The 18,289-nt window shown below is 42.9% G+C and overlaps 1 protein-coding gene across 3 annotated transcripts in view; it reads left to right on the top strand.

Moving 5' to 3' along the window:
- Window positions 1–2,216: 2,216 nt before the first annotated feature.
- Window positions 2,217–18,289, top strand: part of LOC135056979 (zinc finger protein ZFP2-like) — a 29,600-nt gene continuing 13,527 nt past the window's right edge. For 2 of the 3 annotated variants that reach the window (XM_063962800.1, XM_063962798.1), the window contains exons 1-6: window positions 2,217–2,306; window positions 3,579–3,727; window positions 4,797–4,988; window positions 5,309–5,387; window positions 5,506–5,603; window positions 5,729–6,464. In XM_063962800.1, the coding sequence (XP_063818870.1) occupies window positions 3,650–3,727; window positions 4,797–4,988; window positions 5,309–5,387; window positions 5,506–5,603; window positions 5,729–6,464 (1,183 nt within the window). In that variant the 5' untranslated portion in view covers window positions 2,217–2,306; window positions 3,579–3,649. Of the gene's footprint in view, window positions 2,307–2,336; window positions 2,528–3,578; window positions 3,728–4,796; window positions 4,989–5,308; window positions 5,388–5,505; window positions 5,604–5,728; window positions 6,465–18,289 lie in introns of those variants that run through there. The other variant, XM_063962799.1, reaches the window with a different exon arrangement.

Below are 18,289 nucleotides of genomic sequence, written 5' to 3'. Positions count from 1 at the left end.
CTATCTTGATTCCTGAAACGTGTGTATTCTGTATCAGGACAGGGACAAGACAGGACGCAGTGTGGGGGTGCAGTGAGGAATAAGGTATACCTATGCAATAGGGGGGTTGTCTTAATACTGTCTGTGCTGGGGATGGTTTATTAATGTGTGTGGGGGGGGGCGGTGTATTCATATGCTTTCTTATTGGTGGGTCACAGATGGTCTCTGCATTATCTGGCGGTCACAGCGACGCTCTCTGCATTGTGTGGCGCTCTCTGCAGTATCTGGCGCTCACAGCGACGCTCTCTGCATTATGTGGCGCTCACAGCGACGCTCTCTGCAGTATCTGGCGCTCACAGCGACGCTCTCTGCAGTATCTGGCGCTCACAGCGACGCTCTCTGCATTATATAGCGGTCACAGCGACGCTCTCTGCAGTATCTGGCGCTCACAGCGACGCTCTCTGCAGTATCTGGCGGTCACAGCGACACTCTCTGCAGTATCTGGCGCATACAGCGACACTCTCTGCAGTATCTGGCGCTCACAGCGACGCTCTCTGCATTATATAGCAGTCACAGCGACGCTCTCTGCAGTATCTGGTGGTCACAGCGACGCTCTCTGCATTGTGACGCTCTCTGCAGTATCTGGCGCTCACAGCGACGCTCTCTGCATTATCTGGTGGTCACAGCGACGCTCTGTATTATCTGGCGGTCACAGCGACGCTCTCTGTATTATCTGGCGGTCACAGCGACGCTCTCTGCATTATATAGTGGTCACAGCGACGCTCTCTGTGTTATATAGTGGTCACAGCGACGCTCTCTGCATTATATAGTGGTCACAGCGACGCTCTCTGCATTATATAGTGGTCACAGCGACGCTCTCTGTATTATATAGTGGTCACAGCGACGCTCTCTGCATTATATAGTGGTCACAGCGACGCTCTCTGCATTATATAGTGGTCACAGCGACGCTCTCTGTATTATATAGTGGTCACAGCGACGCTCTCTGCATTATATAGTGGTCACAGCGACGCTCTGTATTATCTGGCGGTCACAGCGACGCTCTCTGTATTATCTGGCGGTCACAGCGACGCTCTCTGTATTATCTGGCGGTCACAGCGACGCTCTCTGTAATATCTGGTGGTCACAGCGACGCTCTCTGCATTATCTGGTGGTCACAGCGACGCTCTGTATTATCTGGCGGTCACAGCGACGCTCTCTGTATTATCTGGCGGTCACAGCGACGCTCTCTGCATTATGTGATGCTCTCTGCAGTATCTGGCGCTCACAGCGACGCTCTCTGCATTATCTGGTGGTCACAGCGACGCTCTGTATTATCTGGCGGTCACAGCGACGCTCTCTGTATTATCTGGCGGTCACAGCGACGCTCTCTGTATTATCTGGCGGTCACAGCGACGCTCTCTGTAGTATCCGGCGGTCATTGCACTGTGTAAGCGCTCTGTGCGTGCAATGCCAGAGACAGACGTCAGAGAAATCACAGCCGGGACTCGGGAGAGATAAATACATTGATAAATGCAATGTGCATCATGTGACCCTGTGCCTGCTTGCACTGAGGTGAGAGTAACTATGGGCGCTGCAGCTGCTGAGGTCGGGGTGTAGGGGGGGGAACGTGTCTCTGTGTGTAGCGGGGGGGGGGGCTTGTTGGTAGGGGGGCACCAACCATTATCTCCAGGCGCTCTACCCCCTATATACACACATATTACATACATGCCCTGTGTACAGTGATAATGCAGCACTACAGGCTGCTCCAGCTGCACTACAACAAGGCACCAGAGGCTGCTCCCCCTGTAGTACAGCAACCTGACACCAGAGCTGCTCAGCCTATAGAATGATAATAATAATAATAATAATAATAATAATAATAATAATATCATTACCTGCTGCCAGACACAGCAATGGCTGCTCTCTGCTCCTGCTGCCTCGTGGGAATGATAGAAGGAAGGTGGAGCTCAGACCAGGGGAAAATGGCCGCCGCTCCTGACGTCACTACACAGCCAGGGAACCTATTGCTGATAACTGACTGGTCTACAAGAACATGGCCGCTGGCCTCCTGCACTGAGGACATGTATGGTACAAGTGTTTACAGAGGGCGGGTGCTATGGTCGGGGTGTAGAAGGGGAGGGGTCAGTCTCCAGGAAGCAGCCTGTGCCAATCATGCCTTACTTCCGCCTGTGCGTTCCACCATACTTCCGGTCTTTGCGTTCCACACACAGGAATTGAGTTTTCATTGCTGCAAGTGGTGCTAAGGGACCTTTTCCGTCTGGGGGAGGAGTTACGACATAAGAGGGAGGAGTGTCCGTCGTGATCAGGTAATGGCGTCTTACTATACAGGGGGAGCAGCCTGTAGTATCCTGTTATAATTGTTATGCAGGGGGAGCAGCCTGTGGTGTCCTGTTATAATTGTTATGCAGGGGGAGCAGCCTGTGGTATCCTAATAGTATTATTATACAGGGGGAGAAGCCTGTGGTGTCCTGTTAGTATTATTATACAGAGGGAGCAGCCTGTGGTGTCCTGTTAATATTATACAGGGGTGAGCAGCCTGTGGTGTCCTGTTCGTATTATTATACAGGCGGAGCAGCATGTGGTGTCCTGTTAATATTATTATACAGGGGAGCAGCCTGTGGTGTCCTGTTAGTATTATTATACAGGCGGAGCAGCATGTGGTGTCCTGTTAATATTATTATACAGGGGAGCAGCCTGTGGTATCCTGTTACTATAGCAGCAATGTAATAATAACAGTAATGAGTGGTCACCCTCCGCTGTACACCCAGATTTCCTACTTTTGTTCCCCTCTCCCCAAATCTACACCCCTTCTGCTCTCCTGTGTAACTACCCCTGGTTATGAATCAAAGGGTCGCCCTCGATAAGGACAATGGGTTGACCGCTATTGGTCGACATGTGGAAAAGGCGGACGCGGGACAGGTCAACACGTGAAAAGGTCGGCATACATTAAAATGTGTTTGGTGTCATTTTCTCTGTAACATCACCAGGAACCCCAATTATTGCACCACATCCCCTTGCATGGCTCGCTGCGCTTCCCGGGTCACTATTCCCAATCATAGTCCACGTGGATCGTAAAGTATGAAAAAGATAAAAATAAACTATAAAAATGTCAAACTTTTCCTGTGTCAACCTTTTTCCCATGTCGACCAATAGTGGTCGCCCTATTGACTGCCACCCTACCATCCGGATCCCCTCTCCCCTCACCTCCCCCCTATCTGTGTGACCTGGGTACAGTCACAAATCCTCTCAGGTTCTAGAATAAATTGAATATAAAATCCCAACATCCCTAATTCATGTGTCTGTAACTGATTCCTGTGCAGCAACTGGCACCAAGTACGTGTCTGGGAGGAATAAGACCCCGGCCATGGAAGGAGCATTGGGGTAACATTATACAGTACAGCGCTGTGTGACTCTGAGGAGCCTTATGGGGAACAGGAACCTCTGACAGACGCTGACCAGGGATCTCTGGCTGTGGGGGCGTGGCAGAGGGGGTGTCTTAGTGGTCACGGAGTGTCATGTATCTGTGTTACATGCTTTCTCTGTCATGTGTGTGTTATATCTATTACATTTATTCCCAGACTCTCCAGCTGTGAGGAACCAGAGTCTTTATTACACGTCACACGTTCTGTATTCTCATCTATCACAAAGCATGGACATGGACGGAAGTCACAGGACTGAGAGGATAATAAATATCACCATGGAGATCATCTACCTGCTGACCGGAGAGGTGATGGGATCTGGGAGTGTCACAGTGACATCATTTATACCTCCTATAGTAATAATACAGGGACATGACTGGGGAGGTGAGGGGATCTGGGAGTGTCACAGTGACATCATTTATACCTATAGTAATAATACAGGGACATGATTAGGGAGGTGAGAGGATCTGGGAGTGTCACAGTGACATCATTTATACCTATAGTAATAATACAGGGACATGACTGGGGAGGTGAGGGGATCTGGGAGTGTCACAGTGACCTCACTTATATCTATAGTAATAATACAGGGACATGACTAGGTAGGTGAGGGGATCTGGGAGCATCTCAGTGACGTCTCATATCTATAGTAATAATACAGGGACATGACTGGGGAGGTGAGGGGATCCGGGAGTGTCACAGTGACATCACTTATATCTATAGTAATAATACAGGGACATGACTGGGGTGGTGAGGAAGTCTGGGATTGTCAGAGTGACATCACTTATATCTATAGTTATAATACAGGGATATGACTGGGGACGTGAGGGGATCTGGGAGAGTCACAGTGACATCACTTATATCTATAGTAATAATACAGGGACATGACTAGGGAGGGGATCGGGGAGTGTCACAGTGACGTCACTTATATCTATAGTAATAATACAGGGACATGACTGGGGAGGTGAGGGGATCTGGGAGTGTCACAGTGACGTCACTTATATCTATAGTAATAATACAGGGACATGACTGAAGAGGTGAGGGGATCTGGGAGTGTCACAGTGACATCACTTATATCTATAGTAATAATAAAGGGACATGACTGGGGAGGTGAGGGGTTCTTGGAGTATCACAGTGACGTCACGTATCTATAGTAATAATACAATTACATGACTGGGGAGGTGAGGGGATCTGGGAACGTCACACTGACATCAATTATATCTATAGTAATAATACAGGGACATGACTGGGGAGGTGAGGGGATCTGGGAGCGTCACAGTTACATCATATATCTATTATAATAATACAGGGACATGACTGGGACAGTGAGGAGATCTTGGAGTATATGTATTCATAGTTAGTGTCTTCCCCAATACACAGGATTACACAGTAGTGAGGAAGACATCCGGTGAGTATGAGACACCCAGCAGCCGTCTCCGCGTGTCAGGAGGACTGAGCAGGACCCAGAGCCCCATCACGGTGCCTCAACCTCACTCACTGATACATGAGAGACACAATGACCAGAAAATCCTGGAACTCGCCAACAAGATCATTCAGCTGCTGACTGGAGAGGTGACTGCTGGGAATGGGACATTATACAGTAACACCAGGGGATGTGTCTGGGTGATGACTGGAGAGGTGACTGCTGGGAATGGGGCATTATACAATAACACCAGGGGATGTGTCTGGGTGATGACTGGAGAGGTGACTGCTGGGAATGGGACATTATACAATAACACCAGGGGATGTGTCTGGGTGATGACTGGAGAGGTGACTGCTGGGAATGGGACATTATACAATAACACCAGGGGACGTGTCTGGGTGACGACTGTATTACTGTGTGTCAGGTTTATGTAAGGTGTCAGGATGTCACTGTCTATGTCTCCATGCAGGAGGGGGAGAATATAGAGGAACACAGGGGTCTGTACAAGGACGTGATGATGGAGAATCACCGGCCCCTCACATCACTGGGTAAGAGGAGACTGTCATGTATTGTACAGGGGAGAGCAGGTATGGGGGCACCTATATACACACATCACCTGTTAATCACATATATACACTGTACTCAGTCACTGTGTGTCTCCTACAGATGGGCCCAGTAACAGAGATACCCCAGAGAGATGTCCCCGTCCTCTGTATTCCCAGGATTGTACAGAGGAGAATCACAGGACCCCACAGGAGGATCAGGTAGGTGGGAGGAATACGTACGATTTACATGCACCCTCTATAAGGTGTTGTGGTATTATACTGTTTCACCTAAATTTAATCTGACTGTATGCAAATGTCATTATAGTGGGGTTTTTTTTTTTTAGTTAGAACACCTGTCTGATATTAAAACAGAAGATATAGAGGGAGAAGAAGAGACGTATGTGACTGATATGAAGACAGAAGATATAGAGAAAGAAGAAGAGACGTATGTGACTGATATGAAGGGAGAAGATATAGAGGGAGAAGAAGAGACGTATGTGACTGATATGAAGGCAGAAGATACAGAGGGAGAAGAAGAGACGTATGTGACTGATATGAAGGCAGAAGATATAGAGGAAGAAGAAGAGACGTATGTGACGGATATGAAGGCAGAAGATACAGAGGGAGAAGAAGAGACGTATGTGACTGATATGAAGGCAGAAGATATAGAGGGAGAAGAAGAGACTTATGTGACTGATATGAAGGCAGAAGATATAGAGGGAGAAGAAGAGACGTATGTGACTGATATGAAGGCAGAAGATATAGAGGAAGAAGAAGAGACATATGTGACTGATATGAAGGTAGAAGATATAGAGGGAGAAGAAGAGACGTATGTGACTGATATGAAGGCAGAAGATATAGAGGGAGAAGAAGAGATGTATGTGACTGATATGAAGGCAGAAGATATAGAGGGAGAAGAAGAGACGTATGTGACTGATATGAAGGCAGTAGATACGGAGGGAGAAGAAGAGCCGTATGTGACTGATATGAAGGCATTAGATACGGAGGGAGAAGAAGAGACGTATGTGAGAGGTGATCAGCAGTGTAAGGAGGAGAAAATTCCTACAGATATCAGCACAGGTGAGTAATAAACACTTATTACAGATAAGAGTCACATATTCTCCTTCCTCAGTCACTACAGCAATCTCTTATCCTACACCCTCCTCTGTCCGTACAAACTAATGAGCAAAGTATATTTTCCCAGTGGGGTAGTCAGGAGCCATCAGCCCCTATTATACTCCTGCTCTCCCCTTCACATCATGTCACTGTGTGTCACCAGCAGCCATGCTATGTACTATAATATATTATTATAGATAGATAGATTTATTTATATATATATATATATATATATATCTATCGTTTGAAAAAGGAATAGATCAGTGCGCTTCTCCCAGTCCAATATTTCTGTACCCTGATGTAGTCCACAGGGTTCCATGAAGTCCAATGTAGGGTTTATAGCCTCAATCTCACACACTCCACTTCTTTGGGCGGCTGCTCAGTTCCTCAAATTGCTACTAGGTAGATAGTCAAAGAATCTGTGAACAAGAGGGAGAGGAAGAAGCGCCAATGGTATAGTATTTCTTTTCAGGGTGCCCACACCCACCAATAATAAACTACGTACCAGATTGTGACTTGAATTACAGCATATCAATCCACTGCTTCATATACTAATATCTGGATCTGATCGTAGCAGCAAATTTGCTGCTATGATCAGACTGATTGCTAGTGTGGCTGCTGACCTTTACTGTATATCTGTCAGTTTTGCGGGTGTTATATATCCTCAATGCTGGTGCAAGGCAGAGAGGGATCGGATTGTATATCACTTTAGCAAGCTTACAGTGAATGTGGTCACAAATTGTGTAGTTAACACCATACAGGTGTGTGAATGCCATGTCTAAGAGAGGCAAGGGTTAGGAGGATACACTCTCCACAGCAGCACCAACATTGATATCATGTTTGTCATGCAAAGCAGGGTTAACCTCTCAAGATCTGGTACAAAATGGATTATGTGTTATAGCTTCCACCAAAGCCTCCATAGTAATCCAAGGCAGGCACAGGTTCTGTCAGAACCTCCATGGGCTTCTTTTACACAAACATTATCCAATATTGTTGAGCGGATTATACCAGCTCCCATACCAGGGATATGTTACCCAATTAACCCTTACATGCAACATTCTCCCTGGGTCTTATCAGATCCAGTCCAGGAATCTGCAGCCTTTCAACAAAAACAGGCTGAAAGGCCTGTGGAAAGTAAATCACACTGACATGAAACAACAATCTTCACAGTCTACACAGGTTTCAGAAGGGGACACTTCGGAGGATGAGGATGATTCATTGCATTCTGGGTCTGTATACAGAGATGAGGATGAAGGTCCCAGCTTGGTAGATATACCTGAGCTAATTAGTGCTATGAAAGCCATTCTATCCTTAGAGGAGGCACATGTGTTTAAATGTCCCAAAACGGTCAGAACTGAATTTCCGGAGACAGAACAGCTGACGGAAATCATGCAAGATGCTTGCGTCACACCCAATAAGAAGTTCATAATTCCTAAAAAATGGAATTCTCATTATCCTCTTCTGGATGGGGATTGTTTGAAAAGGGAAGTGGCTCCCAAAGTAGATACGCATGTCATTCGGTTGGTGCGTAAATCTACATTACCCCTGCCTTCAACATCATTAAATGATGTAACGGATAGAAAAATAGTTTTCTAAAAACTGTTTTTTCCTTGTCAGGGGCAGTTGTTAGGCCGGCCATGGCTTCAGCCTGGATGGTGAAAGCAGTGGCGGCCTGGGCTGATGCATTAGAAGACAATCTGCTAATGGTGTACAGAGAACAAAAGTCCCATATTGCTCATATTAAACAATCAGATGTCTTTATGGAAGAAGCAGCCTTGGATATGGGTACTATAGCTTCTCAAGCATCAGCCTCTGCAGTAGCAGCATGCAGAGCTGTCTGGCTACGTACATGGAAGGCTGACTCAGAGTCCAAAAAAGGACTAGAGATTTTGCCTTTTACTGGAGATATTCTTTTTGGTAAAGAGTTAAACAATATTCTGGCGTCAGAAGCAGACTCTAAGAAAGTGACGTTTCCTTCTACCTACAAGTCTAAACCTAGGTTTCCAGCTTTTCAGTCCTTTTGGACCCAAGGAAAAGCGAAAGGAAAGGGTTACGGCAAACAGTCCCGATCGGATAAGTCTGTAAAGAGTAAAAAGCATTGGGCTACCAGAGGGCCTGCTTCCAAACCAGAAGATAAGCCATCAGCCTCTGTACATTGCTGCATTCATCTTTCCCTACTTTCCGGATGCACTGTACATTTGGGTGCATCGTTTTCATATGGAGACTTTACGTTCCATTATCTTGGACGTGGAGCCGGGGGATTTTATGGCACCCCTAGATATCCAGGATGCTTACCTGCGTGTACCTATAGCAGGGATGGGGAACTTTGGGCCCTCCAGCTGTTGTTGAACTACACATCCCATCATGCCCCTCATCAGTTTTTGCATGGCCAAATAGCAAAAACTGTTGCAAGGCATGCTGGTATGTGTAGTTCAACAACAGCTGGAGGGCTGAAGGTTCCGCATCCCTGACCTATAGCACCGTTCCATCAGTGCTATCTCAGGTTTGCTATGCTCCGGCAACATTTTCAGTTTCAGGCCCTACCGTTTGGACTGGCTACAGCTCCAAGAGTGTTTACCAAAATGATGGTGGTGATGGCGGCTTATCTCCGTCTTCTGGGGACAAGAATTTTCCCATACCTGGGCAAACTGTTAATCCTGGCTCATTCCCAGGAAACTCTCCAGGGCCATCTGCAATTGACAATAGGCTGTTTACAAAGCCATGGCTGGCTCATAAATTGGGCGGTTATCCCTGGTTCCGTCTCAACGCATGATGCCCCTGGGGGCTGTATTGTATTCCAGGCTTCTGAGACTTTTTCTACCTCTGAACAGAATATCCACAATACAGACAAGGATTCAGTAGCTACTACACAATCAAAGAGTATCCATTCAGGCAGCAATGTGAGTGATGGAATCTATGGTGTCAACATTCGACATGGTGGAATATGCTCAATTCCACTAGAGGCCCCTTCAACGTCTGATTCTTTCCAGATGGAATGGGCTACATGAGATGATAAAACGCAGACTATGGTCTTTCCTCAGGAAGTACGGAGGTCGTTAGCCTGGTAGCTACAGACAAAGGGCGACCCTTTTGGATCTCGGAGTGGGAGGTTCTGATAACGGACGCCAGTCTTCAGGGCTGGGGATCCATGTCAGAAAAGTGCTGCTTCCAGGTGCAGTGGACCAAGGAAGAAAGTTGCCTGCCGATAAATATATTGGAACTTCGGGCCATATACTGTATATGGCATTCACTCAGGCAAATGACATACTTCAAGGAAAACCGGTACAGATTCTCTTGAACAATGCAACGGCAGTAGCGTACCTCAATCATCAGGGAGGAACTCGCAGCCAAATGGCAATGAAGGAGGTAAACCGCACATTAAGGTGGGCAGCCCTTCATCATCCAGATCCTGAGCAGAGTATCCCTCGGTGCTTGGATAGAGGCCTGTTAGGACTTTGGGAGTCTATGGATCCTATAAGTAAGAAGGTCCGCGGCAGAAGCCTTTCGGTGAAAGTTTCTGAATGAGGTCCGTGGCATAATCATAAAGCTCGTAAAGATTCGGCTTTCAGAGATAATCTGCGCAAAACAATCAGTAGTGCAGCTAAAGTCTATATCTATTAGTGCTTCCCCTTTGCACCATAAATATAATACAGTGTTTTAAAAGATTTTAGACAATAGACTTCAAGCGCTCCACAAATAGAACCAGTTCACCCTCTATACACCACAGATAGAGACAGAATAAAGAAGAAGAATAATACCGTCCCTTATTGTGTAGTATCAAATTCACAATTTGATTGATGGTATGTTCAAGATGTTTCTTTCGAGTGTACCATCTGTAATAAACTGTGTCCCCTTCATATAATATAAGAGCTGATAGATTTTGGCTCATAAAGGGGAACACATTAAAAACATCGATAGTGCAAATTATCGTTTTAAAAACATACAGGTTTTAATGACAATAACACACTTACAAACATAGAAGATAAAAGCGCATGTCACAAAATTCCCCCTCAGGCAGTAGTAGCAGTTGTGTGGAAGATCCTTATATATCCCAGATGGAGTTTTGGGTTAGCTGGACCGAGCTCCGGAACAAGGAAACAGCAGGATCTCCAAAAACAAGCACCGAGATGGGGTCGTGATAAATGGGAGAGCAGTACGCTTAACGCGTTTCAGACATCATCGTCCTTCGTCAGAAGCGTATCCTACTGCTCTCCTAATTCTCTCTTTATACCCTATACTAATACAGAGATCACCTGTCTTGAATCGCCGCTAATCGGCTGGTTAATCACGGCGCCGGTGTAGTTCTTTGCTGTTCGTCACTTCCGAGTCAGCTGTGCGTTCCATTTACTTCCGGGTGCGTTCCACCCGCCGGAAGTGATCATCGCAATCCGGAAATGGCGCTCCGTTACCGTTGTTTGCGTTCCACTTCATAGTTAGAGTATTCAGGTGATGATCAAACCTTGTCTCCTCTAGATAGGAGCAATTTCATTCCATGGGCTACACAATGTCCACTTCATAATCAATACTGATAGTATGCCTCAAAGAAAATGAACATTGTTATATATACAATCACACAGACTCATATAAAATTCCTAAAATTCAAATAAAACATGGACAGGGAACATAGAAGACATGTAGATGAGAAGGAATGTAGGAATGCCACGGGTCATAGTGGAAAAAACAATTTATATTTCTAATCAAAATTTGATTAAAAAAATCTTTTAGTTAAAGAATCTTTAAGTTAAAAAACATTTCAATTCGAAATCCCCATTGAGACCCCTGGGAACCAGGGTGTCTAAGTGGTAGACCCATCTCATTTCCGCTTGGGATAGGCGTTTTTCCACATTCCTATTTTTCCAATGGGGTAAAATCAGCTGGATTCCCCAAAACCCTTTTATTCTTCATTCATTGGACTCATGGCATTCCTTGAAATGGGATGACACAGTGTGAGTAAGCAAACCTTTCCTTATGTTATATATATGTTCTGCTGCTCTAATTTTAAGATTCCTAGTGGTCTTTCCCACATAGTACTGGCCACATGAGCATTCCAGAACATATATAACATTCCTTGAGTGACAGGATATGAATTCTTTTATTTCCACCTGCCTATTATTTATGGTTAAATGGGTGAATTTCCTTTCTGTCAATTTTACAGTTTTGCACATTAAACATTCACCACAACGGTGGAATCCCTTTGTTCTAATACTCTGTCTAGGGTTAATTTCAAGGTTGCTTCTCACTAACTGATTCTGTATTGAAGATGCCCTTCTATAAATAAAGACAGGTTTGTCCGGTATCACCTTGCCCAACAATGCATCCTGTTGAAGCAATTTCCAATTATTTTTAAAAATAGCCTCAACCTGCCTATGTTTGGTACTGAATTGACTTAAAAAGGCCCATTGGAATTTGTTGTCCTTTTCTCCATTTGTGTTTTTAATCCTTAAAAGATCAGATCTTTCCATATTGTCTACTCTAGCTCTGGCCCTACTCAAGGTGTTTTTTGAATAGCCCTTTGCTAAGAACCTTTCCGAAAGGTCATCCTGCTGTTGTTTACAAACAGAAATATCTGTACAGTTACGTTTGATACGAATATACTGGCTAAAGGGAATTGATTGTAGCCAGTTAGGGTGATGTTGGCTAGACATCTCAATAAAACTGTTAGAGTCGGTGGCCTTCCTAAAGGTGCGAGTCTTCAAGGCACCGCCATCAACATACAGTTCTAAGTCTAAAAAATGAATACAGATTTGACTGAGATCAAATGTCAATTGTATTGCTACATCATTTGTATTTAATGTGTTGCACAGACTTATTAGGCCTTCCATCGTCCCTCTCCAAACAAAAATAATATCATCGATAAAGCGTTGCCAGAGCACCAGGCTCGTCCCCAGCATGCCCCCACCATACACCATCCGTTCCTCCCAGTGGGCCATAAACAAGTTGGCATAGCTGGGGGCGAACCTGGTGCCCATGGCAGTGCCCCTCCTCTGCAAATAGAATGAACCATCAAATATAAAATAATTATTTATTAGAATAAAGTTGATACTTTCCAGAATGAATATTTTTAAATCCGGACTCAAGACGCTTTGGTCCAAAAAATAGGAAACAGCTGATATACCTTTTTCTCTATCAATGATAGTATAGAGAGATGACACATCAGCGGTACATAAATGGTCACCTTCTTGCCATTCGTACATATCTAATTTCTGAAGGATATCAGTCGTATCCCTCAAATATGCCTTCGTACCCTGTACAATTGGCTTAAGATAGAAGTCAATAAAGGCTGACAGGTTGCTAGTTATACTATTGCAACCTGAAATGATGGGCCTGCCTGGTGGGTGGAGGGGGTCCTTGTGGACTTTTGGCAGTACATATATTGATGGAACCGATGGATCCTTAATATTGATGAAATCAAATTCCATTTGCGAGATGGTTTTTGATTGTAATGCCTTAGAAGTGAATTAATTTAATTCTTTTATCACCCTCAACGTGGGGTCTCCTTTCAATTTCTTATAAGTATTGTCATCTGACAATTGTCTGTATATCTCATCAACATATGCTGCCCGGTCCATAAGGACCACCCCTCCACCCTTGTCTGCAGGCTTGATGACAATAGAGTCATCCTCTCTCAATGCTTTTAATGCAACAAACTGTTTCTTGGTGAGGTTTAGATTATTCCTTTTATTGGTTACTTGTGGAGTTTTTATCAGTTTTTCTATTTCATCAGTTACTACCTTGTTGAAGACATCTATACAACTCCCCTTACAAAAAGTTGGATTAAATGTGGATGGAGTACGAAAATTGGTTTTACTAACTGAAGCAACAGCAGGAGTTACATCATTTTCTTTTTCCTTATTCAAGAAGAAACGTTTAACTGTTAGTTTACGAGTGAATTTCTGCACATCTAAAAACAAGTCAAAACCTTTCGGTTCACTAGAGGGGGCAAATTTTAGTCCCTTTTGTAGGACTTGCTTTTCTTGTGCAGTTAACTGTTTTTTTGATAAATTAAAAATGTTAGTGTCTTACTCAGAATCAACCACATTTCCATTAGTAGCTAGTGTCCTATCTAACGACTGTTCCTCTCCAGAAGGTGTCTTTTTTAAATAAAGTTTGTTTCTCTTTCTATTTTTCCCGGCCCTTTTCCCCCTATGAGATTTTTTGGGGACCTTCACATTTTGTTTCTCCCCGATGATTTCTGTTCCCACTCTAAAAAAGACGTATTGAGATAGTTTGAATTTCCCGGGTCATCTATCTCTAATCTTTCATATCTATTGCGGACTACAGGATTATATTCATTACCCTGTCTGTATCCATTTTTTGGCTGTCGGGTATATACGGGATATTTATTTCTTCCCCAAGATTCCTGATTTGTTGTACCATTATGATTCCTAAGGACTGATCTATTGGGTCTTTGTTGGTGCAAATTAGTTTGATCTCGATAATAATTCCTATTGTGATCTGACTCACCATAGGGATTAAAGGGGGTATTTTGGATTTTATATCTCCTATCGGAGTTGCGCCAGGCTGGTGTTCTTTTTTTATTGGTTTTTAATACTTGTTTTTTAGGGGTTTCTGTTTTAGGAATCCCCTTACTTCCTTCCTGGGTACCTAACTTGTCTCTTTGATATTTTTTATTTTTCTTTTCCCTTAATTCCTTAGTATTTTTATTCATTTTCTGTAGGAGTTCCTTCTCATAAACCTGAAACTCCTCTAACTCCTTAAAGGGGTGTACCAAGGAGTGTAGCTCATTAATCTCATGATTTAATTGTTTCAAGGTGTTCCCTCTTTCTTTGATGATCAATTCGATTAAAGCTATGGAGCATGTATCAAGAATTTTGTTCCATTCATCCTGGAAACCCTCATTGATAGTTTCAAAAGATGGAGGTTTGACAATTTTCAATCCCTTAGGTATCAAATTCCCCTCAAGATACTTTTCCAGTGTAGTCACCTCCCACCATATTCTATTTTCCTTCATCATAATATTTTCTAATTTATGGAAAAGAGTACCTAGATCTTCATCACATAGATCTATTACATCAGTATTAGATTTGAAGGTGGTTTTAATGAGGTCATTTCTTTTTTCTCTGAATGTAAACATGGCTGCAGCAGAACTCAGAAAAATGAGGAAAAGTAGCAAGTAAAGATTCGGCTTTCAGAGATAATCTGCGCAAAACAATCAGTAGTGCAGCTAAAGTCTATATCTATTAGTGCTTCCCCTTTGCACCATAAATATAATACAGTGTTTTAAAAGATTTTAGACAATAGACTTCAAGCGCTCCACAAATAGAACCAGTTCACCCTCTATACACCACAGATAGAGACAGAATAAAGAAGAAGAATAATACCGTACCTTATTGTGTAGTATCAAATTCACAATTTGATTGATGGTATGTTCAAGATGTTTCTTTCGAGTGTACCATCTGTAATAAACTGTGTCCCCTTCATATAATATAAGAGCTGATAGATTTTGGCTCATAAAGGGGAACACATTAAAAACATCGCTAGTGCAAATTATCGTTTTAAAAACATACAGGTTTTAATGACAATAACACACTTACAAACATAGAAGATAAAAGCGCATGTCACAAAATTCCCCCTCAGGCAGTAGTAGCAGTTGTGTGGAAGATCCTTATATATCCCAGATGGAGTTTTGGGTTAGCTGGACCGAGCTCCGGAACAAGGAAACAGCAGGATCTCCAAAAACAAGCACCGAGATGGGGTCGTGATAAATTGGAGAGCAGTACGCTTAACGCGTTTCAGACATCATCGTCCTTCGTCAGAAGCGTATCCTACTGCTCTCCTAATTCTCCCTTTATACCCTATACTAATACAGAGATCGCCTGTCTTGAATCGCCGCTAATCGGCTGGTTAATCGTTTTTAAAACGATAATTTGCACTATCGATGTTTTTGATGTGGTGTATAGAGGGTGAACTGGTTCTATTTGTGGAGCGCTTGAAGTCTATTGTCTAAAATCTTTTAAAACACTGTATTATATTTATGGTGCAAAGGGGAAGCACTAATAGATATAGACTTTAGCTGCACTACTGATTGTTTTGCGCAGATTATCTCTGAAAGCCGAATCTTTACTTGCTACTTTTCCTCATTTTTCTGAGTTCTGCTGCAGCCATGTTTACATTCAGAGAAAAAAGAAATGACCTCATTAAAACCACCTTCAAATCTAATACTGATGTAATAGATCTATGTGATGAAGATCTAGGTACTCTTTTCCATAAATTAGAAAATATTATGATGAAGGAAAATAGAATATGGTGGGAGGTGACTACACTGGAAAAGTATCTTGAGGGGAATTTGATACCTAAGGGATTGAAAATTGTCAAACCTCCATCTTTTGAAACTATCAATGAGGGTTTCCAGGATGAATGGAACAAAATTCTTGATACATGCTCCATAGCTTTAATCGAATTGATAATCAAAGAAAGAGGGAACACCTTGAAACAATTAAATCATGAGATTAATGAGCTACACTCCTTGGTACACACCTTTAAGGAGTTAGATGAGTTTCAGGTTTATGAGAAGGAACTCCTACAGAAAATGAATAAAAATACTAAGGAATTAAGGGAAAAGAAAAATAAAAAATATCAAAGAGACAAGTTAGGTACCCAGGAAGGAAGTAAGGGGATTCCTAAAACAGAAACCCCTAAAAAACAAGTATTAAAAACCAATAAAAAAAGAACACCAGCCTGGCGCAACTCCGATAGGAGATATAAAATCCAAAATACCCCCTTTAATCCCTATGGTGAGTCAGATCACAATAGGAATTATTATCGAGATCAAACTAATTTGCACCAACAAAGACCCAATAGATCGGTCCTTAGGAATCATAATGGTACAACAAATCAGGAATCTTGGGGAAGAAATAAATGTCCCGTATATACCCGACAGCCAAAAAATGGATACAGACAGGGTAATGAATATAATCCTGTAGTCCGCAATAGATATGAAAGATTAGAGATAGGTGACCCGGGAAATTCAAACTATCTCAATACGTCTTTTTTAGAGTGGGAACAGAAATCATCGGGGAGAAACAAAATGTGAAGGTCCCCAAAAAATCTCATAGGGGGAAAAGGGCCGGGAAAAATAGAAAGAGAAACAAGCTTTATTTAAAAAAGACACCTTCTGGAGAGGAACAGTCGTTAGATAGGACACTAGCTACTAATGGAAATGTGGTTGATTCTGAGTTAGACACTAAAATTTTTAATCTATCAAAAAAACAGTTAACTGCACAAGAAAAGCAAGTCCTACAAAAGGGACTAAAATTTGCCCCCTCTAGTGAACCGAAAGGTTTTGACTTGTTTTTAGATGTGCAGAAATTCACTCGTAAACTAACAGTTAAACGTTTCTTCTTGAATAAGGAAAAAGAAAATGATGTAACTCCTGCTGTTGCTTCAGTTAGTAAAACCAATTTTCGTACTCCATCCACATTTAATCCAACTTTTTGTAAGGGGAGTTGTATAGATGTCTTCAACAAGGTAGTAACTGATGAAATAGAAAAACTGATAAAAACTCCACAAGTAACCAATAAAAGGAATAATCTAAACCTCACCAAGAAACAGTTTGTTGCATTAAAAGCATTGAGAGAGGATGACTCTATTGTCATCAAGCCTGCAGACAAGGGTGGAGGGGTGGTCCTTATGGACCGGGCAGCATATGTTGATGAGATATACAGACAATTGTCAGATGACAATACTTATAAGAAATTGAAAGGAGACCCCACGTTGAGGGTGATAAAAGAATTAAATGAATTCACTTCTAAGGCATTACAATCAAAAACCATCTCGCAAATGGAATTTGATTTCATCAATATTAAGGATCCATCGGTTCCATCAATATATGTACTGCCAAAAGTCCACAAGGACCCCCTCCACCCACCAGGCAGGCCCATCATTTCAGGTTGCAATAGTATAACTAGCAACCTGTCAGCCTTTATTGACTTCTATCTTAAGCCAATTGTACAGGGTACGAAGGCATATTTGAGGGATACGACTGATATCCTTCAGAAATTAGATATGTACGAATGGCAAGAAGGTGACCATTTATGTACCGCTGATGTGTCATCTCTCTATACTATCATTGATAGAGAAAAAGGTATATCAGCTGTTTCCTATTTTTTGGACCAAAGCGTCTTGAGTCCGGATTTAAAAATATTCATTCTGGAAAGTATCAACTTTATTCTAATAAATAATTATTTTATATTTGATGGTTCATTCTATTTGCAGAGGAGGGGCACTGCCATGGGCACCAGGTTCGCCCCCAGCTATGCCAACTTGTTTATGGCCCACTGGGAGGAACGGATGGTGTATGGTGGGGGCATGCTGGGGACGAGCCTGGTGCTCTGGCAACGCTTTATCGATGATATTATTTTTGTTTGGAGAGGGACGATGGAAGGCCTAACCAGTCTGTGCAACACATTAAATACAAATGATGTAGCAATACAATTGACATTTGATCTCAGTCAAATCTGTATTCATTTTTTAGACTTAGAACTGTATGTTGATGGCGGTGCCTTGAAGACTCGCACCTTTAGGAAGGCCACCGACTCTAACAGTTTTATTGAGATGTCTAGCCAACATCACCCTAACTGGCTACAATCAATTCCCTTTAGCCAGTATATTCGTATCAAACGTAACTGTACAGATATTTCTGTTTGTAAACAACAGCAGGATGACCTTTCGGAAAGGTTCTTAGCAAAGGGCTATTCAAAAAACACCTTGAGTAGGGCCAGAGCTAGAGTAGACAATATGGAAAGATCTGATCTTTTAAGGATTAAAAA

Source organism: Pseudophryne corroboree, chromosome 3 (genome assembly GCF_028390025.1).
Source record: "Pseudophryne corroboree isolate aPseCor3 chromosome 3, aPseCor3.hap2, whole genome shotgun sequence".
Taxonomy (NCBI): domain Eukaryota; kingdom Metazoa; phylum Chordata; class Amphibia; order Anura; family Myobatrachidae; genus Pseudophryne; species Pseudophryne corroboree.
This window is presented reverse-complemented; position numbering and strand designations above follow the sequence as displayed.